Source organism: Phasianus colchicus, chromosome 15 (assembly GCF_987193195.1).
Source record: "Phasianus colchicus chromosome 15, bPhaCol1.hap1.1, whole genome shotgun sequence".
Lineage (NCBI taxonomy): Eukaryota > Metazoa > Chordata > Aves > Galliformes > Phasianidae > Phasianus > Phasianus colchicus.
The window spans coordinates 9,996,470-10,019,574 of record NC_143450.1 but is presented as its reverse complement, the minus strand read 5'-3'; the positions used below and the strand labels follow the sequence as shown (position 1 = coordinate 10,019,574).

Here is a 23,105-nt window from a genome sequence, read left to right as displayed (position 1 = left end):
TCTTTTCCACCACCTCTGCTGCACTGCAGCAAGTGCTGACATCCTGATAGGAATAGCACATAATAGCACATGATGATGCAGGCTAAAGAGAGGTATTTTTGCCTAGTTTCTATATCAAAATATTTGGGAAAAGAAAAATAGGACTCTAATAGAGTAATGCGTTCAGCCTCGTTCTGCAGCTCCAGACACGCACCCATCACCATCCCACCACCACCTCCCAACACGTCACCAAAGAAACCTGCCCAAGCCACAGAGACACTCAGTCACATCTAGCTTTATTTTAATCCCGTCAGAAAAGTTCAAGAATTACACCAAAAAATACTTCAGTCTCTGCTACCTACTGACAAAAAATACACCACAAAATTATAAACTGTTCAGTGGTTTGCTGGAGTTTGGATTTTTGGTGGAGGGAGTGGTTTGTACATTTTGAGTGAGAAATGAATTTACAGATGGAAGGAGAAGGGAGGATAGGAAATCAGACAATGGCATTTGGCACTACATTTTTAGCTACACTATACAGTTATTTATCATGATGCCTGTTAGGACTGAGGAGTTCTGCCCTCGTTTACACCCTCTAGTGTCTATGTATGCGAAATGGAGGACAAAACTGCCCAATGCAGGGGAAGAAGGGGTCAGTTCCTAATTTCCATCCCAGTCTAGCCACAAATCTGAAAAAAGCAGCCTTAGTACAACGTAAACCTTGCACTCTGCTCCTGCTGCTCAGCATCTCCTACCAAGCAGCAGAACCTCATAGTAATGAGCCAAGTGGTGGCTCTGAATAACAGAATCCCTTTCTTTAAAGTCCCACCACTCTGGTTTAACTGCCATTTGTGGGGAGAAGATGTTTTACACCAGCTGGTATTGGCCTAAGCTTGGGGTCTGGTCTGGGTATGCAAGCAGAGACCCGATGGGACCCTTCTACTCTGAGAGCGTGCTATGGCCAACCCCTCCCTGACTGCCCAGAGTGACATTAAAGACTTCGGTATTGGGAGTTGGAGGAGGGAAGCTGGAGCATCTTTTTTCATGGGTAAGGGGAAAATTAAGTTAGAGGCTTAGCAGTATTTTATACTATCACCACTCCTGGGAGCCTCCTCATGCTATAATGGCATTTCCTGGTTTCCTTGTGATCCTCAGGAAGAAGGCCCCAAAGGATGAAACCTCACATCACTTACTAAAGGTCACTCAGGAAATCCATGCCAGAAGTAGATAAAGCCCTGATCTCCTGACTGCCACCAGCTCTGTGCTCACATTACACTCCTGCTTTCACTACAGCAGTTTTTATCCTGCTCCATATCCACACACCAGCCAGGACTTCAGAGCCCAGTTGAGATCACTGGAGCAGTGACAGCTCTTTAGGAATGCCTGGATATTCCCAGATTTGCATAAGCCCCTGTTGAGGGGTGTATGCAGGTGCTTTTGCACCTGTGTATGTTTGAGGAAGGAGGGGATGCTTCTATCTATCAGCAAATGCACACTGATACTGGATTCAGCTTGATACCAGTTATCCCCCCTTTGGCAAGCTAACCAACACTGCAATGTCCTTCTGACAGGTTCTCTCTACCCTGTCTCTTAAAAGGGTTTCAGCTATTCTTCAACTGCATGTTAAGTCTGAGTCACAGCTTTCCAGCAACGGTAATGTTTTGCAGGATTCCCTTTGCTGCTTTTATCCTCTCTGGCTGTTTATCTAATTTGCTTTTTTTGTTTTTTAATTTCTTTTTCTAACAAATAGTTAAGCAATGATTTAAAAATATTTTTACATCGTAAGGTACAGTCAACATCAAACATGCCTTTGTACAAGAGCTCGACTCGGTTACAAATCAACGAGAACAATGCACAAAAAGAAATATCCATTAAGATGACTCCCGCACTTGGGTCTTATTTATTCCCATCGTGCTGCTAGCACAGCACCCACTCTCAATTAGAGCAATGCAGTATAGACACGGTGTTGTCCCCCCACCCTCCCACTTCACCCATCATCACTCGTTAATTTTAATGACCTTCTGTTTTGGCAGCCTTGGCTTCATGGTTTACTGACCCTGAGGACAGCCAGGGTGATACAGCCCGGGAACTGGTCTGCTTGGCCATGCTGTAGTGGCTGATGACGGTGTAGAACCTGCCCCGGGAGTTGGAATCCTGTGCGGAGTAGTAGGCATCCAGGGAGGCCGGGATGCACCGCTTATGCTGGAAAGGAGAAAGCAAGAGAAGTAAAGAAGGGTCCTATCAGCCTTAGGCTCTCCTTTTAACAACCTCGTTGTTAGGTGCTCGTGTAGATGAAGTTTGACTCATATGCTGCAGCGAGAGCATCTGCTGCACAACCCCTCCTGCCTTTCAGCAGCCATGTGGGAATGCACAAAGTTTAGACTCAGCAGCAGCCTTCCAAGCCTGTTGCTACTGGCAACCCTGACTGCAGGCAGATTTCATTGCTGGGTTGGAAATGGGGGCTGTAAGATTTGAGGGGTTCGGTATGTTACTGGCACATACGAGGACCGATGTCCCTGCCAGGAGCCCTACTAGAGTATATGGGGCAGCTTCTGTCCTGATGCAGAGAGAGCTCCACTGAGTGAAGTTAATCCTCAGCCAGGCAGAGGGCAGACAGAGGCAGGGTAAGCTGCAGATGTGCAGCTCTGTTGCTATGCCTTGTCCCTGACCTGTAGGATAACCAGCTTGGAAGGATGGTAGGAAGCATGGCCCAACTGCCCGGCCCTTGTCAGAGTTTCTTGGCTGTGCAGATACTGCCAGCATGTCTCCTCTACACTACTTGGGTGCTAAGAACTGCACAGACAAATCAATTCACTTTGCAACAGCTGTAAAAGAGCAATGAAGCAGTAAAAAATATCAGACAGGGTGGCATTCACAAAGTAGAACCAGTGATATAAAGGGCCCCAGGTATGATTATTATTAAATGATGAGACAACCCAGCTCCCATATCAGTGTGATTAGCAGAAATCTGAGTTCAAAGCCTTTAATCTTTTCAGAAGTTCAGGTTTGGATCTGATTCTGAAATTCACATCTGAGTCCTAACTTCACTTTTATACAACCTAAGAGAATAATTCACAATAGCTACTGTACAAATAAGCTTACTCTATTTTCTAGCTCACAGACCATTCTCAGTGCGGTCAAGCCTCCATTGTGTTTATGAGTTCATTTGTAGCAAAGAGTGAGCTACCTATTTTGCAATTATTATTATTATTATTTTTTAATCTCAACACAGCAAGCAAATAGTTCTCTGTGAGTATTTGATGTAAAACTGCAGGGCAGAAGGTTTTCAGCAAGTAGGTTGCATGCTTTTGTTCTTGATAGATGCTCAAAAGCACAATAAATGAACACAATGGGCAAATTTGGATTTCTTCCAGAAAGGACACATGTGCCAGCACTCTGGGAGCTTGCCTTGCATTAAAATGTATGCTAGTAAACCTTGGTCCCTTCAATGTGTGGGAAGCAAACATGGGATATTCCAGCTGCAATAAATCTATTCACAAATAGGAGGGATTGTTCCTGAACATCTGTCTGTAGTGTTCACCAAAGCTAATCCCAACAATTACAGTGTAACAGTAGCCGATGGAAGCAGATGCAACCCCACATTTCCCATAACACTTTTCCCATTTCAACACATTCTTGCCAAATGTTCTGTTTGGCCTGGTCAAAAAAACAGACCAGACTGTAACCATGTAGTCATTTAGAGTCTATCATTATCTCAGGCAATTCATCTGTCTGAAGTTTCTTACCTTATAAACAAATCCATCTGGGCAACTGTGGTCATAAGTAAAGGCTTTGTATACCACAAGAAACACTATGCAGGCAAGGAATGCAAGAGCCAGACTTATGAGAATAGTGACCTACAAAAGAAGGATAATGTTACTCTACATATGTTAAAATGGCATATGAGCAACCTCATAATTAGAAGACTTATAGTAACATCCATCCTAACAGACTGCAGTCTTCACTTCACTGTGCAGTACTTAACTAAGCATGGTAATTGAATGAAGGCTAGATCCAATAGCCCTGAATCATCACATCATTTCCATTCCCCCCACCCCCCTATCCCCTAGACTTTCAGGAGTGCACATTCCTATGTTTAACCCCTTGCAGTGCTTTTGGCCTTCTTGGAGACTTTGCTTTCCCAGGCTCTCATCACCTGCTGGCCCAGCAGGACCGACCAGCAGCCAGAGGCTCCACATTCAGAGCCTAATCTGTGCAGATAAGCTGCCTCACAGCCATGGCAAGATATCATTTTTCTGATAGCAGAGGTAAGTGAGCAGGTAGGAAGAATGAAGTTTTAGGAGCACGTCCCTTTGTGTCTTCTGCAAGGTGAAGTTACTCCTTGAGTAGCTTGCAGAAGATGGGAAGAAATCCTCAATTTATCAAAGCTGTAAAAAGAGAACAGCCAACCACTGATAAAAGCCACGTTTATACCAACAGCATGCCCAGGAGCAGGGAGGCAGGAGGTTTACTCTCCTCATTCAGATGCCTGCATTGAAGCCCTGACCCTTGGTTTTAGCTGAGCTAAAACCTGCGTCCTTCCTACAGGCTGAGCAAGAGTCTCTAATACACATTGTTCAAATGCACTGAGGTTCAAGTTGATAATCACTTCATCAGGATGTATGCATATGGTTGCATGTCTGAAACACCAGGGACAACACCAACTCCCTTGTCCCTTTGGCTGCAGCTTTCTTTGTCCCAGCTGGTAGTTCAGCAAATGCCATGCAGAAGCCTCTGGACTTCTACTATGAGTATTACAGTAATTCATCCTGTTGAGACTGCTGTCTCATGCCAACCCAGATTGGCATGAAAAAAATCATAGTCCCTGGAGCTTCAGTGTTACCACGCAAACTAGGGCTCATAATCAAATAAAGACACTTATTGAGATGATGGGGGTGGGAACTGCAGTAAAGGATCATTTAGAACTGTTGCCATAGCCAGCAGCGTGGGCAGGGAGCTGGAGCTGGGCACCACCAGGCAGAATTTGGCAGGATGCTTGCCTGCATGAGGAAGGTGCTGCAATTTCCTGTGCTCTGTGAGCCTTGCACTGAGGATGATCCTACAACAAAAGGTTGAGGTTAGGCATGAGTTTACAAGAGAGATGAGAATTTTTGAGGCTTTTTCCTACTCCCAGACTCAATCTGCTTGCTCCTGGCTCCAACTTTCCCACCAGGAGCAGAGCTCAAGGCTGCAAACTCTCCCTGACTGCATCAAAACTGAAGCACTAAGGGAACTGCAATGGTAGGAAAAGGCACGGACTGTGTGCTTACCCTGCAGGCGTGTTCCCACCAAACTAGGCATGTGCTTATCCTTACAGACAAAACAGAAATACAAAACATGCCCTCTCCCCAATAACACGGCTGCATTTACCTGTATGAAAGGCAGCTATTGTCACTCAGTGTCCTAGCAAGGAAGAGCCACAATTTTTTCATTTCTATCTAATTATTCAGTAATTCTAATTATGTTGGTCCACCCACCCCTCTGCTGTTCCAGTTACATCAGAACTATTTATATGTTCTTTTACAGATGTCCAAGGAAATTCAATAGTATGTACAATACTGGATGCATCTCAGAATTCGTCAATATAGTATTACTTGTATATCAATAATGCAATATGTCAATATGGGCATACTAATTTCTTAATATTGTGCCACTCCGAATTTTGCTCCAATTCCCTCCTATAGTCATTGCAGTAGCTGTCATTCTGCAAATCTGTAAGATATGCAATCCCTGCACAGACTCAGAGGGATCTCTGTCATTGCTTTGCTGTGCAGAAGGGACATCCCACACTCACCGATCCTGCAGAGGATTGCAATGCCTGGTGAGATGCATTCCTAAGCACATTAGGCATTGGCACATTTTCTCAGAGAAGCTAAAGCAGCCTTGGCGAATTCTAGAAGATCCAGAGGTACAAGTTTGGTGGCTCTTTTAAGGCAAAAAGTAACAGTGAAGTTATGTCTTCATCCCAAATCTGACCCATCACATCCTGTGTGTATATTACAAATCCCAGGAAAATGAGAGGTGTGGAGACTATATCTAGCAGAAGCAATTCATAAATTCATTGTTAAATCAGAATATTTTAGAATAAAAGTGCAAAAAGGTAAGATGACTGGGTAAGATTGGAGCTGATAGGATTTTCTAATGGTGAACAGTTCACTGAAGCCCTTACTCTCCTTTTAGAATAACTGCTCATTTTAAGCCATCCTCCTTAGGGCTTAATCTGCTGCAAAATGGGTTAATTAAGCAAAAGGCAGGTGCACAGGAGCACAGGGAGAAGAACTTATTGCTGGGTCTCATCAGAGAACATGTGTAAAAGTCTTGGTGTGCTGAAGAGATAGCTGGTAAAAGAGAAGAACAGCTGTATGAATTTCACCAGTGACCAAGAAAATATGTGCTCCACTTCTGACACATCTGACTGTGAGTTTGAATGGACTTCCTGGATTATGCATGCCTACACTCTCTACTCTTTCCAACAGAAGACCTGCAGAAAAGAACTCACTCCAAAAAGACCCTGATCTTGCAGGTCAATGTGAAAGAGCATGTCTCCCCATAGAAAAAATGTCCACCAATTCTTTCTCATCTAAAAGAAGAGCACAGTAGACCCAGCAACTCCTCTCATAACACTGTATGTACTAATGCACATACGAAGGCAGTAAAGCAAGACATAACATCTTGGTCTACCAAAGCCAGTGTTTGGAGGCTAGCCTTGGCAATGGGCTCAGTAACTAAGAAATGCTCAGTTCTCCATAATTACAACATACAGTGAATGAAGAAATCTCATCTTGCTTTGGTTAACCTGGAGGAACAAACTTAGGATCAGGTTAAAGGAAGTAACAAAGTTCACTGAAATTATGCTAAATACCACCCATGAATACACAGAGCACAACTCAGTGAGAAAGCATCTCTTGTTTCTGAGAAATAAGATGCTCATTCTCTAGCTTTGTTTAGCAAATAGAAGGGCTAGCTAAAGATCAGTACATCCCTAAGAGTAAGAAATCAGACAGAGATGGCAGAAGAACCACATGGGTGAGCAAGGAGCACATGGAAAATCTCAAACAGAAGAAAATCTACAGAGTGTGGAAAAGGGTGCTGGCAACTTGGGAGAAATAGAGGAACACTGTCAGGGCACGCAAAGATGCAACAAGGAAGACCCACTTCAAATCAAATCCTTCGGGGATCCTTCAGGGCTGACTGCAGCTAAAGAGGCTGTGAAAGGGGAACATTCCCTGAGTTGTTGGTTGTCTCTCCCATCCAGAACAGCTCCGTGCCTGCCTTCCCCAAGAGCTGCTGATAAAGCTGTTTGGAAAGCTTCTCACTCTAAGCTAGATAAAATGGCCAAGTTCTTCTTCTGGCCTTCAAAACCAGAAAGAACTGAGCTGTCTGGAGTTAGAATGAATGTCTCTTCTTTTTCTAAATCCCCTCTGCGCACACAGCCTACGGAAATGACCATTAGTAATGTGATTTGACTGGTTCCTTTCCTCTTGCCTGCCCACTGAGCCCCTAAAATAATAAATTCCCATCTGCTCTGGCGCTCTGCTCCAGCAAAGTGCTGACACCCAATTCATTACCTCCCAGGAGCGGGTCCCTTCCGCTGAGCTTTCTTCTCCCTCCTGGGTGTAATTGAGCCCATTTTCACCTCCCTCCTGCCATTTCATGCACTTGCAAAATTACAGCGTGACAATATTACACATGATGATGCATAGTGTAAAATTGTTCTGGGATGAAATGTCGCGTCCGATGTTAAAGCCCAGAGGAAAAGAAAGGAAAAATACATTCCCAGATATTTTGCCAAGTTAGAGCTAAGATCCACCTCTATTCCAGAAAATACAAAGCTTAATTAGCATTCAAACATCAAAGAATCATAGAGCTGCAATACCTAATAAACCTCCCTTTTTTCTTTTTCTTTTTAATGAATAACATGAACCTTGGCGGTCTCTGAGCAATATAAACACTCACAGAGGGGAAATAAAATTTAGTGAGCAGATAAAACCTAGAAGTGCTACAGGCATGAATCTGTCATGTGTGACTGCTTGAGTGGGCAGCTGGAGGGGGATACCTGCCCACCCCTTCCCCAAAGCCATATACAGCTCCCATGGGTTCCCCTAAGAGGGGAGTGTGTCTGCTGGAACAGAACAGAGATAACATCACTACCACACCAAAAGTCTCCCCATCCACCATAAAACATGGAAAAAGGTTTGATCTGAGCCCCCTGACATCACTGGAAGATGTTAAGCTCCCACCAACACGAGCATGTTGGCTCAGTTCTTCTCCCCCTTTCCCACAGAAGTACGCGTTGCATTTTCACAACAAAAATAACATATATTCTCATCAAGCAACATCAGATGCCACTAAGTTTTTTCATATCATCCATTCAGGTATCCTTCCTGCTGTCCTCATTTTGCAAAGACAGTGCTCCCCAGGGTAGTCAGCAACACCTGGGAGCAGTGAGTCACTCCAAAACTCAAGCCTTAAGGCTCTGACTTGCATATGAGGATTTGAACGCAGTGTTGATGACCTGCTGAGCTACAGAGCCTTGGGCTGTTCCTGACTGCGGCACAGATCAGGGATGTACTCTGGTGCCTCAGAGTCCTGCAAAATCTAAATTCTCTGGAAGTACCTGGGGAAAACACAGAAGAAAGCAGAGAAAGACAGATCCCGAGCTAAGGCTGATGGGAACACTACCACATACTGCAGATATTCTGAAGGAATATTTTTCAGGCAGTGCAGGTGGGGGAAGGGTCTGTCAGCAGATGGCAGCTCCCTCAAATTTATGTACTGTTTGAATTGAGTTGACAAATATTTTTTTTCCCAGTGGGGATTGGATGCAGACTGCTCTCTATTAGTATTCAGCATCCAACCTGTGCTGGTTGAGTTGAGGGGTTTGTAGGGCTTTTTTTTTTTTCCACTTAAACAACACATTACTTACATTACCAGCTGGAAATATATAAATTATAGTCATGGCTCTGGTGGTGGGGCTTGTCATTCCACCTTTATATATTGTTCACTTGTGAGAACTCAGCATAAAAATGGTTAAAAATAAAAATAAAAAATTGGGCAGGGAGAGAACAGAACACGAGCACTCAATTTTAAGCCATCTCACCATGAACATGATGTCTTAGAAAACTCTGAAGCAATACCTATTGCAAAAAGGACGTTTGCGGGTTTTTTCCTAACCCAAATAACAACTGTTCTATGAAATTAATCATAATTAATCTAACAAACTTGCTCTTTACAATACAGTCAGCAGAGATCTCAGTAAAATTCCAGAAAGATTAGACATTCATATGGAGATTCTCCATGTAGCTTAAACTAGGGCTTAGTAAAACTAAAGGGGCAGTTCCCTTTTTCCCCATTGAGCTCTCATATTTAATAAATTGAATGAGTCCTTCAGATTCAGACCTACAAATGTCTAAATCTGCTCTAGTTTCCTACAGGACACTAAAATCAGCAGTAATTCAGCACTGTCTGTAGGCCCAGGTGTCTCCAGAGGGGTAAGAAATTGTCCACTCTGGGCTTTCATATATTCCTTTGACATATCTCAGTCTGGGACCACTGTACTGCTGTTTTTTTGAGAGGAAAACAGTTACAGGGAGACCAGCCCTGGAGAAACTCAGCAAGAACCTCCTTCTCTTTGTGGACCAGGCATAAGTCCCAGATGCCACAGCCTTTAAATTCACCCTCCAATTGCTGCCAAAGTTTCCCATTCCCAGGATGCAATCAGTCAATGTGATTTCTGTCCATCTGTTTGAAGAAAACCAGAGAAAATCTCTCCAGTGCTCATGCAATGCTTGTGTGATGCTAGCAAGACCAGGGTTTCATCCACTGGGGGTTGGACTTCTTAGACATCATCAAGCATGTTTTTCTTTCTAAACCTATCAAATAACTGCTTGACTTGCATACCTCAGAGCACTCAACATATATCCTTATGCATGCTTAAGATAGCATGCAGGAAGGTGCCACAGCAGTAAAAGCATTGCTACCTAGAGAAGAACCAGACAGCATCCAGAGAAGAATTAAGGCTCTCGGAGGGCACAGAGTTGTGTGCTGCAGTCAAGGACATCACAGTTTGATTCCTGGGTAAATATTCTGCATAGTTTAATCTTAGCAGCTATGATGGAAATAGGGAACCTTAGAAGCCAGATGCCTCTGTGTATTCCTGCACTGCATCCACTCTACACACAGACAAGTTTGTCAGGAAATGGTGTCACTGTGAATGCCACATCTGGTTCTCTAGGATACATCATCCAGCATTCCTGGGTGTTGGGCAATTCTGTGACCTTTAATAAGCAATTCAGCTGTAGAAATTCTGTTTAAATTTTCTCTTTATAAAATAAAGACTTGGAACGAGGCAAAGTTTGATGCAAACAAAATTGGCAGAAATTCTGTAAGGATTTTTGTAGAAGAGCTACGTAAGAGCTATGCTTGGATAGGCAACAGGGTTCTTTCCATGTTTTATGCTAATGCCATTTGACCTGGAAATCTATCACCCATTGACAGCCTTGTTAACAGTCTACAACAAAAAGGCAGTCATCAGTCACTGGGCCAGTCCCAAAGATCTTACTACTCAGGAGAAATTTTTCGGCTGTAAGGACATCGCACTCTCATATCATACACTCATGATCTTATTATAAGAATTTATGCTTGACAGTGAAAAATTTAGGAGAGTAATTTATTCCCCTTCATTCCATAACTTCTTCCAACTGATAATTAGATGTAAGATTGACAACATTAAATCTTGACATGAAAGCTACAGCTAAAGTGAAAGACTCTGGAGCAGCTCCCAGCTCCAGATCCAGCTATCCTGGTTGCCTCCTACCTGCATGCCAAGAGGAAATCCAAATGTGAACCACTCCAACCTTTGCATCCTGTAAGAAAACCCAGAAACAGGCAGAGAGGGAACTACTGCATGACCCATATGGACTGACCAGGGAGACAAGGACACTGAAATACATCCTAAAAAGAGCTGTTCTACTGTTTAGACAGCCAAAGAAGCAATGTAGTAAAGCAGCACCCTGTTATACAAAATGATCTGCTCCTCCAATAAAATTCATCCGGCTGCACTTCTTCAAAAATGGCATTTCTGTCCTGATTTATAACCACCCTTTTGTAATATGTTGCTGGTTTTGCTGATTTTTTTAGAACAACAGCCTCTGAAATTTTGAAAGGCTAACAAGTAGAGTGGTAAAATAGTCTTCATATTTGCCTAGTACTGTTCAAGGAGATGTAGGATTTGTCCTTTATTATTACAGCCCAGCTTTATTCCAGATGGTGTCCAGATTCTTAAGTAGCCTCTAGGAGATGCTTTGTCAAGTGCCTACATCTTCAAAGTTCTGGGAAAATACTTCTTTGTTACGTGGCCTCTATTTGAAGCTTAAAGGTTTGTGTTTGGTTTTGTTTTCTTATCTTTGAATTCGTGACCATAAAATAACTTGGCAACAGTCCTCCTAGGACTGCTGAACAACATCCGTGTGGATATTATAATCTTGGGGTGCAAAAAATCTCCCATCTGCTCAACCATTTGATAGGTATCTTTCAGCCCACACATCTCAGCAATCAAACTCCAAAGGACTTAGAGAGTAGAGCCACCTCTCCAACCATTCTAAGCCACAAACGTAGCCACTTAACACCAGCTATCTCTAAGCCAGTTTCCTATCTTTGCTACGTTCCCTTTGGCTCTACCCATCACTGTATACAGTACTCCACCACATCCCCACCAGTGAGCCTTTACATGCTCACAAATCTTCAAAGTAAGTGCCTATCTGCTGAGCTGACTGGACACCCACCAGCAATTCCTCAGCTCTGTGCCTCTTAATACTATGAGTGCAGCACAAGCATGGAACAAGAACACTGTGTTTCTAAGCAATTTGTCAAATAATTAAATTACGTGCAGAATAACTAGCTGGCTCAATTATATTAGCCAGTCTCCATCATGTAATGTAATTTCTATTGGCTGTTCAGGCACTAACAGCCTCAGATCTTTTAACCGTGCCTGATGCCAGCTGTGGTCTGCAGGATGTCTTTCCAAGCCAAGTCAAACGCCCTGAATGGAAAAATCATGGCTCAGTTTACAACTGTTGCTTATGGAAGTTCTGAAATGCCATTTTCAATGAGGATGCTTTGATTGCTGAATATTAGTGAATCTTTACCTAGGTGTTGATAAAAAAGCTCTGTTTGTTTTGCTTTTCCTTTTCTGCCATTTAGTGCCATTAAAAATGTTTCCTCCATTACTCTAATTAAAGTTCATTGGAAGACGAACAAAACAGGGCTTTTTGCCTGCTAACAAGTACTTTCCAATATGTGCCATGTTACACACGACACACAGATTCTCATCATTCAAACCACATTATGTGTGTAGAAGACTTGATGATCTCTTCAAGTGCTGCACTAGTGCAAACAGTCATATTTTCAGCTCTTACTTTTAAAATGTAAAGCACTTCTCCTTACAATAGACTCCAAGAACAGTCCCTTATGCTCAGGATAGGCTGTGTGTATTTAGATGATGTACTATTATTTTTAGGAACACCAAATAAATACGTGGCCTTTTTGGAAAGGTGTTAAAAGATCTTTTCCTCTCCTCCTAAAGGAATAATTTTTTCCTCTTCCAACTACACAAGCCTTCTCCACTTATTTCTGTCACTGTACCTTTAGAAGAGCAGAGCAAAGAAGCAAAAACCTAAAAACAAACAAGTGGAATGACTCAGGATTACTGCTTGTAATGGTCCTTTTCTTCCCAAATCCATGGCCCCACTCATGAAATGGCACACTATTTCACAGGAAAAAAAAACAAAAACCTGATCTGAGCAATCCTGGAAGAGACTTCCTTCCTTATCACTAATTTGAAATGGTTTTTTTTTCCATTAGTGGGATTATGGTAGAGAGAAACATCTCCAAAGCTAACCCTTCCCCTTTGCATCATGCAAAGTCTTAGCGGTGACATTTCCTCTGGTCACTGTGAGCATGATGGATGCCTTTTAAAATGCATTGACAGGAATACAAGAGAAATCAAGCCACCAGAAAAATGTCTCCTGGCCTACTCTTTTCCAAGACTCAACCTCCAAAGAGTTTTATGCATGCATAATCTTCCCCCGCTCCCTGCTTACCTCAAACTGGATTTGGCACAGGAAAAGCGTTAGGAACCCTAAGACTAGGTCCAGGGATTGGACCTGACACACTCAACAAAACCAGCCAAGCACTACACTGTCCCATGGCCAAGGACTGGCCTGGCTCTGAGAAAAGCTGATGTCTGTTTGCTTTATGAAAATATCTTCTTCCACAGGGTAAGCTTTGAAGCAAACCTTTCAAGTTCAAGTACTGACGTACTAAGTCTAAGGCAGAAAATGGTATTCCTCCATGCCCTTTTTCCCATGCATTTTCCTCTCCAACTACTTTCTTACATTTTGATTTTGCATATGGCACTACTGTTTCCACATCATAACAGAAGGCTGGATTTTAAAATGTCCAGAATAATTTAAGCTCTTCATATTTCAGGGAACAAGATAACTCCCCCCTACCATTCCCCAGTCCTAAATACTTCTTAGATAAAATCGAAGGTCAAGTTTGCATATATTGAAACATATTCGTTCATTGCACCCTTGTGGTTAAAATAAAATGGATTGGAAGTTTGTTCCTTCAAAAAGGTTAACATATTCATATGCATTTCAGCTTGTATGTCTACCATCACAGGTCAGGAAATAAAGCTAATAACGTGGCAGCATTCATGGTCCAGTACATCCACTTCTCTTTAAAAAATTGTTATGTGGGTGATATATAAAAGACAAAGTGAGGACTTGGAGAGCAAAGTGTTCCCTAGGTAACTTGTGAATTAAAAGCCTTTTCATTTTAAATTGGAAATAAGAAGCTTTTTGCTGCAAATGACTTAGAAAAGCTATTCTTTTGAAAACAAACAAAAATAAATTATCTTGCTGATTATGATGCCTTCAGAGGCATGAGGCCAGTTCCATTAGCTGGCCCAACAGGCTTAATATGCCTGCAAGTGCTAACAAGAGAGAGCTCAGGTTTATTTAGCATTCAATCAGCAGCCTGTGCTGCTTTATAAATGAAGAGAATATGAGAATGAAACATTACGTAGAAAAAAAATATATGAGTAAAGCATTTCACATCTCTTTTTTTTTTTTTTTTTTTTTAGCATTCTGTGGTTTGGCTACAACACTCCAAATGCACTCTACAACTGTCAACAAACTGTCTTGGCTTCAGCTAGCTGAAATCTCTTCCCTCTCCATTCCATTAGGTCCTTTTAGCTACAACAGTCGAACAGTGTTAAGCATCTTTCATTCCACCTGAAGTGCTAACAAGAAAATTACTCAAAAAATTGTGGTGTCTTTGCGGGGCAGCAAAGACACCACAAGGTACCATGGCATTGTGTTGTTGAAGACAAAGATATAGTGTAAGAAATCATTCAAACTAAATAGAAACTGCAATTACATTTTCTAAGCAGGATGGGTATCTCCGTGAAATCCCTTATGAAAATCTTTTCTAAGCATTTTATTCCAAAGCAAAGGGTCAGTTGAGGTTCCTGTTCTAGAACTCCTTTTTTCCTTCCGATATATCATGGTTTAGAAAATCCAGATTCAGCAGCTCTACTTCACAAACCTTTAGTCATGTGAATACTCTGCGACTTCCATTTTTAGACATTTTCTGCATAGCAATTAACTTCTTTCTTCTCTCCAAATATCAAGTAAAAAAAAAAAAAAAAACACCCTGAAAAATTCTCTTCTGCTGATTACTCTGCCAGTGCTCACAGATGGTAAAAATAAAACATATTTGAGGTATTTTTTTTGACTTTGCAAAAGTATGCGTGTGTTTTCTTCATTTTACTCGGCAGCACTCAAGCCAGTCTCAGATCATTCTAGTTAAATCAAAATGTACTTCTGTGCTTTAGTCATGGAAACTCTTTCTGGCTTTTCCTCAGACCTCATCTGTACCAGAAAGCTAGAAATGCTCATAAAAACTTCAGGCTTTTACAGAGGCATGGCAATAGGAAGCTTGCAGGATTCATAGGGAATGTACCTGGGAATGTGATTAGAAATATCTGTTTTCTAGCACAAATCCACACTCAGCTCACTGCTCTGAACTGTCACTGATGATCACAAATGTCTCCATCAATCTATTTCCATGCAAGCTGTGAGACCAACTAGGACAGATATAACCTATTCTCTTCTCTTCCTATTACAGCCGGAGGAGAAGAAGGATTGCTGAGCTGAGGCAGAAAGATGATGAGCAACGTTTCTCATTTCCTTTAATAGGCATCACAAGTGAGAGTATGAATCCACTCAGGTGCTAACTCACATCAGATCAAGGCCAGGCCAGGCTGGACACTGGATCTGTGAACAAGGAGAAATGGAGAACCTCTGCACTGTAGTGAAAAACACTCAGCCCAAAGACAACTCAAAGCTCAGACTGCAGATAAGCCATACTACAGAATCGTTGAATTATTAAGGTTGGAAAAGACCTCTATGATCATCTAGTCCAACCATCCACCTATCACCAATATTGCCCACTGAACCATATCCTTACGTACCACATCAACATGCTTCTTCAACACCACCACCACCACCTCCCTGGGCAGCCTGTTCCAATACCTCACCACTCTTTCGGAGTAGTTTTTCCTGATATCCAACTTCCCACTGTCTGGTGAAGACTTAGGTGGAGCGAGGGCTGCCTGCCACCTCTTCAGGAAGAACACGTCTGAAGAAGGCAATAAAGAACTGCCAAGGCAACCTCAGATGAGCAGAAGAGCTCTTACAATCACCAGAAATTGAGATTTCCTGATGATTGCTGGGAACTTCCATAGGGTTAAACAAGCCCCCAAGTCAGTCTCCTCGTACAGACACTTCCTCAAGCCTTTCTTCGAGGCTCAATAGAAACCCACTGCCACATTCTCTGTGCTGGTGCAAGTGCAACAAAACCCCAAATGCTATTGCCAGTGCTAACGTGCTCCACATGACATTGTCTACCACTTTTCTAGTTTTTCTCCAATTTGTCCCCTGTTCTCCGGGATCACACTGCCCACAGGAGTACTGTGCAGCCTGGAAACAGCCACAGTAGCAATTATCACCAGAGTGAGAAAAATCTTTATGTTTTAGAACATGTTCCCTCCCCTGAGCACCACTCAGATTAGTCAGTGTAATGGGATCTTTCAGCAACCACTCTGCATCTTCCAGATTACTGATGTGATGTGGCAGTCACCATGGTAACAGTGTTTTGTTAGCATTAAAAAGCAGTCAGGAAAATTGCCCATCTCACACTCAGGTAAGCCATGAGTTGCTCCTGCCCTGTGGTAACTAAACAGCTGAAGGAACCTTTAATTTTATTTAGCTGTTGGATGGACATGATGAAATGCCCCATGCCATTTTCCAGGGATTCATGCCTTTGCAGGTTAGAGGAAGAACTATCAGCATGAATCAGCAGCATACCAATGGAAGCAGAACTTACTATGGAGACATTTGCAGGAAAATGAGTTTAGGAAACTGTATTAAGAGTGAAGAAACAGGAATGCAACATTTAGCGAGGGTGCTGCAGAACAAGGAAGAGTTATCATCTATCCAGCTGCAATTATGATGTGTCCTCTAAAACCAAGGGCAGGATGGACAGGTAGATAAATATATGCATTCAGGGAAATGATGCATTTCTCAAAGCTATGCTCAAGGTGCAGTCATTTGGCAGAGTGTCTGTAGAGGTCACACAGCAATTCTCTGCACCACTCTGTAAAGACACTATTGCTCACGCCTCAGTAGATCTTACCCACAGAGATAAAGCAATCCAGACCTGCTCCTGCTCATGAGTAAAACTCTACATCTTCCTCCACAAGCATCCAAGCCCAGAGCCTGTCTTTCCCCCTGAATTTCAGTGCTTCTCACATGAGGAGCCTCCCACTACAAGGTCGAGCTGAACGCACTGGGATTCAATAGGTTACATTCTGATGGTGCAAGCAGGGAAAGCACCTTCCATTTCAGCAAAGCTGTTACCAACATGAAATCAAGCCCTGGCCCTGGCCCAGAAAAATCTTTCTTAATTAAGTGTTTCAGATACTGGCTTCTTTTTGATAAGGAACAAACATTGCATCACAGTCAGCTTTGTAGGGTGCGGTTGGAGACAAACACATTCTGTTCTACATCATTCACATTAGGTCAGAGGAAAATAATTGTTTCAGCATGAGTATTTCAGTAACAGAAACATTTGAATGGGTTCCACTATATTTTAAGGACTTGATGAAAACTGTCAAATCATTACATCCACTGGATATTGTATGTGTTAGAACTGTTTCAGGGTGGAGAGAGGGGAAGGGATTGATCTGGAGATAAGAAATATACTGACATTGCATACTCAACAGGAACAGATTACACAGCCAGCGACTTCAAAAATTAATCTTCCCAACTTGCAGCAAAAAGAGTGAAGTTCCCAATATTCTTCAGTGAAGTAGTGATCAATGCTTTCAGCTGATTTTTCCAAGAAGATAAATCACTTCTTAAATATCTCAATTTCTCCCCCATACACCCACTCCCAACTTATTCTGTTGGAGACAAGTACATGGTTTAATTATTCCAACTCTGAGAGACTGATGAGTTCAGCTTTCTTAAGAAAATGTTCCAAGAAAAGGAAAGAACTGCGGAAGATTTGAGAAGTCAGACAATTACAGTTGGTAACTACCACCTAGGTGGTGGTCACTGAAGCACTGTCTCTCTGAAAGAGCAGTAATTAATAGTTCTGTGGCATTTGGTGATAACAGAGGTCAAACTGGTTGCACATCAGTAATAAGAAGTGCAGCTTGCACAAACAAGCAGCTGACAAGCAGTTATGTGCATCAGCCCAGTTCTCCATGTTGTAAATTCTAAGCCTATGCTGAAAGGCCACTCGAGCCCAGCCTCTGGTGCTATTAGGAGACAGATAAATTCAGGTCCAGGATAGCACATGTCTACCAACATTCCTGATCTCTGATTAGATCAAGTAAAAAAATCCGTCAGCAACTCTTCTCCAGCTTGTTTCCTCACAAGCAGGTGCTGATGTCTTGAACCCAGCACAAGTTCAGTAACAGCTAAGAAAGTGGGTAAAAACCTGCTTTTCACCCCCTAAATAATCTGGTTTCTGTAAAATCTGGACTGCTTGGAAGAGAAACAGAGTGATTGGAAAACCTGTCCTCCAGAAGTAATGATGGATAATTTTGAGCAGATGGATAATCTGCTCAAAAACCAAGGAGATTTCAATCTCATTTTGACATTGATATAAATTAGGGCAGAAACTTACTCAAATCATGTAACTTGCATGAGATATTCATTCTCTATATCTATAACATGCAATATAATCGGCAAAAAGAAGCAGTAAGATCTACCTCAAGTACCTAGACTTAGATGTATTGTTCTGTAAAGAAATGTGAGTCATCACATTTGCAGACCCTTTCTTTACCCACTTTGGTGTCACTACTGGTGGCAAAGCGTGTTAACGTGCAATACCTTGAAAAAGTGCAACATGGAAGGCAAAACACCAGGCACTATTCCTTTCAGACTGAGAAACCTTGGTATACATCATTACTGCACAATAAGACCATTACAGTTCAAAAACTTCCTTAGAGGGATGCGCTCCAAAGGCCTGGAGGAGGCAAGGTCTACAAATCACTGCCAGTCTGCTTATAAAAAAGTGTTGCCACTGCTTCTCTGTGGAGGAGTAGAACAATAAAAGAAATTTATTTTATATATAGATGGCTCAATCATAAGGCTCTTTTACATCACTTCCTTGTAACCCATCTACGCGCAACTATTTAAACATTTGTTATAAAGTATGTATGGGGTGACTCATCCAGCTGAAGAATAAGCCTAATTGGTCAAACTTCCAGGACACTGTGTGCTGAGCTATAGAGAATCATAATCTCATCTATTAGGAGATGTGACAAGTTGCAGAAGATATCTAAAATTCCTGGAAGAGGTGGCGTGAAATAAGAACTGTTGCCTAGGGACAGTCTCTTCTTTACAATAATTAAAGAGCTCAGATCTGTCCTGTTCTGGATGGATGAAAAATATTCATGCATAAGCTTAGATTCTGGCTTTGGCTTGCTCATGCTAGAAAGCTGCCTAATAATTTATTAGACTCTTCAATAAAAGATAGCCAAAAGGCAGAATAAAGGGCATCTACAGATTTGATTGCCATGTCCATAAGGTCCCACACTTTCCCCAGAGAGTCTCCTCTTCTTTGTAATGCATCTATGACTCAGAAGAAAAAAAAATGAGAAAAAAACAACAACCAAGAACTTGGGAAGTGTCCTTCTCTAAGGATGTTCCCATACCTGGTGATCAGAAGAGCAGAAAGTACTTCCCAGATTGAAAGAAGAACGTTAAAAAATGCTCCAAAGAGATACAGGTGAGTGGGGAGCACAGTCATAAACATGGCATTTTTCCACAAACACTCATTAATGACAGGGACTCACTTTGTTGAGTTTCTGTTTGAACTGATGATAATTTTACCTTTGGAGTGAAAAATAAAACATCTCTCTTTGCACTCTACTAAAAGTAGAGTGATAGCAGGCAGAAGATGACCTCTTGGCTATTTCTTTACACTGTCATACCACCCTGCCTGTTCCCCCCGTGTACAGGTGTGAGGTAGAGAGACACATATTGCTCCTCATATACAGAGTGGTAGAACAGCAGTATCAAAACGGTTCCTTATGAAAATCCTTGACTTGAAGCATTATGGTGCACTCACACTAGTTGTACGCTGGGAGGAAGAACATGCAGTCTGACACGTTTTACTGGATACAGACCTCACGCATTTGGAGTGTGCTCAGCTAATAGACTGGCTCAAGTATAGGTTGATACTTTCATCAGTGAATTAGCAAGAATGTGTGGATATTTCCAACACGTCTATTGGAAAGCTACACAAAGCAACCAGCCAGCAACAGAAAATACGGTGATCTCATTTATATTATTATTTTTTTAAGCTTTTAAAATTGCAGCCAAACTGAGATAATAAAAGTATTTACTATGATTTCCTCTTATGAGAAACAAATGTAATATGATTTCATCAGTACCAGATAATAGGCTTGCTTATAACCAGAGGGCAGTATTTTTAATAACTTCACTAAAAATATAAATTGTTATAAAAATGTGGTGCAATAAAAAAAAAAGTACAAAAGGTAATGAAATATTACCTATTATCTCAGCTCATTTTTGTCAGAAAATAATACTACAAACTTAATATGATACATGGAAGCATTATGAAAAGCAGGCAGGGAGAGGCTTATAGTCTTATCCAGCATTAGACGAGAGGCTGACTGATTAATAAGTTGACATTGAACAGCAGAGAATGGAAATCACATGGACTTTAGGGAAAGGAAATAGCTTAAAAATGAAACTGTCATGTTGCCAGGCTGCATAGGAATAGCCACAGCTCCCACAGCCATCCCCACTGTGCAGCAAAGGGCAGCTCAGACCTTCACATTGGTGCCAGTGCTGTGCATGCTCCCAGAGCCTCCTACTTCCCTGCACTTGCTGCTGCACACACGGGCAAAAGCAAAGGCCAAACAGCACAGAAAATAGGAAGGAAAAAGGAAAATGTAATCCAAAAGAATTTGAATGCAAAAGCAAGCTGAGGACTTGAAGAAAGAGAAAAACAACTTATGGAAGGAACCAATGAAAGGAAAAATACTTTTCGTAGTGGATGAGCTATGCTTCTAACTTTTGGGCCTTCAGAATGCACAGTGTGTAGGGATGAGATGCTCTTCATTGCTTTTTTAACTAACAGAGCTAGAACTTCTGATGGCACCAAACCTTGGTCTAACACCCACACTGACGTTATTGAGGGCTGCAGGATTAAGTTCTAAATACCAGTGATGTACCACCACTTCCAATATCAACAATAATGCCATTTATTGAGGGCCAGAACCCAACCCTTCCCAGAGACTCTACATTTTACTGTTGTTTCTCAGGCATATTGTGTCTGGTTCTGATTTGTATGTTGTTCATGATGGAAAATGTCTGTTGTGGTATCCAAGACAGGGGATTTCAGCATAGCTAATTTGCTGTGTACTTTACCAGTGGTAACAATGAACTTGGCTATGCATGCAGCAAGATCAGTGAAGAATTTAGTTGCAATCAATAGCATGTAAATCCTTTGTAATTTAGATTAAAATATGGGATCTCTACTGGAAAAAAAAAATAGAAAAAGGAAGCTATACACAATTATTCACAGACTCCTTAGAAATAGACCATAGTTTTAAATATCATGGATGAAAGCTACAGAATTCTCCTCATGAAATAAATTAATGAATTTCTGCAGAGAACAGAAACAGTACCATTCTTGGTGCTTCACAAAGAGTAGCTGAATTTTTTTCCCTTCAGTCACTTCAATGAGCCTTATCCCTCATTTTAGAAATGAAGAATGATAACAATTCTTCCTAGATCACATTATAATTTTGAAAGTAATACTGTCTTCTAAATTACTAGAAAATAATTACAATAAACTTCTCTACTCCTAGCAAGATTAAGAACAACTAGACCAAATGGAAGCTACTTCAGTCAATTATTCATTTGCTTGAGAGAATTCCTGTTAATTGTTGAGGATCATGTTCCATTCTTAAAATGTATAAGCCCCATCTCAGTTTTTCAAGGATAAGAACTATTAATTAGGCACTGCCAAGTCTCTACAATTTCTAGTTAAATCATTGATATTTCCTCTGGCTTTAGAACTGTGAAATCAAATCTCGCTTTTTTTTTTTTTCCCAATTTTTATGCTCTGTGCTTTAGTAAAAGCATCGTATCTTTTCAATGAAAAGGCAGCAAATACTAGCTGCTACATGCTTAGAGTCTAATTTTAGGAGGAACTGAGTTATTCTAATTTGCTGCAGTCAACAGGAACTGAAGGCACTCAATAATTCATGAGTTTCTTTCCACGTTTCAGTAGAGCCTGTTGAAAATTTCTCAAGGAAACACTTTTCCTCAGAAAATTCTAATTCCTGTGAAGCAGAACTGCTTACAGAACAAGATATGCTTGGATACTTTCTAATATCTCTTCTTTTATCCAGTTTGAGTTTTCATCTATAATGAAATAAATGCATAATAATAAAAATATTTTAAATATTAACAGGGTTACTTTACTACAAAACAAAAGAATTTTTGAAAGATGACAAACCGTTTCAATCCATTTTCACTTTTTTTTTTTAAACACAAATGTTTGAGGAGGAAAAAAAAACTTTCAGTTTGTGCTGGAAAACATTTTCATCACTCTTTCTGGGAGAAGAAAACCATTTCCTATAATATCTAGTTATAAAGGTATTTTCAAGCCCATCCTAAAAAAACAGCTTTGTATTCACTCAGATAAACCTCTCCTTGACACAAGTGATGACAGGAGCATTAAATTTGTTGTGTCTTTACTGTCGCTTTGATTTAGCATTTTTAAAATGAATGGCATTCACATCAGAAGGCAGCAGGATAATCATTTCTTACCTTTAGTCTTTCTGTTACACCATCAGTGAAACTGACTGTGAATTCAGCAATTTTGGGCACTCTGAGTTTTCCTTTGTTCTTCTGGTCAGGCTGATACTCTGTTCTTGTTTTCACAATTACCTGGAAAACATCAACATTTTTAAGGTTCCTGCACACAGCATGCACTTTTTTTGTTGTTACCTAAGCCATTGCTTTTCTACTCCAACTGTCCCTTGAATCTACAGAAGGATCTCATAACCGTCAATTAATACAAGCTCACAACTCACTCAGGAACTAAAATACAGATAAACAGGCAAGCAGATAACAGAGACCTCGGACCATCTTAAAATAGCTGAGAGCAAAATGCTTAACACCCACTATTGTTTAGGGTCAGGCATATAATTTTTATACAGTATTCAATGGGCAGAAGATGTAAAACAACAAAAAGCTCAAACAAAAGAAGACTCTCACGTACAAAAAGCCACAGCCTAACAAGTTCCACTAAGCTCAACTTAAAGTTAGGCTGTTTGGCCTCTCATTTATTCAGGCTCCATATTATCAATATTAATCTCATTCTACCACCTTGGGTTTTCCCCAGGAGATCTCAGTGCCATTTGCTGACTAATCCAGTTCCTGCTAATCTTATAAAACCAAGGTGGCTTACGCCACTGGAGCCGTCTGCAAGTGGTTTTTAAAAGG

The 23,105-nt window shown here is 41.3% G+C and overlaps 1 protein-coding gene across 1 annotated transcript in view; it reads right to left on the bottom strand.

The window, feature by feature from the left end:
• Positions 1-258: 258 nt before the first annotated feature.
• The window catches only part of NSG2 (neuronal vesicle trafficking associated 2), a 36,191-nt gene continuing 13,344 nt past the window's right edge, over positions 259-23,105 (bottom strand). The window contains exons 3-5 of the mRNA XM_031598110.2: positions 22,428-22,547; positions 3,726-3,836; positions 259-2,181 (exon numbers count right to left, since the gene is read on the bottom strand). Coding sequence (XP_031453970.1) covers positions 1,990-2,181; positions 3,726-3,836; positions 22,428-22,547 — 423 coding nt within the window. The 3' untranslated portion in view covers positions 259-1,989. The remainder of the gene's footprint in view (positions 2,182-3,725; positions 3,837-22,427; positions 22,548-23,105) is intronic.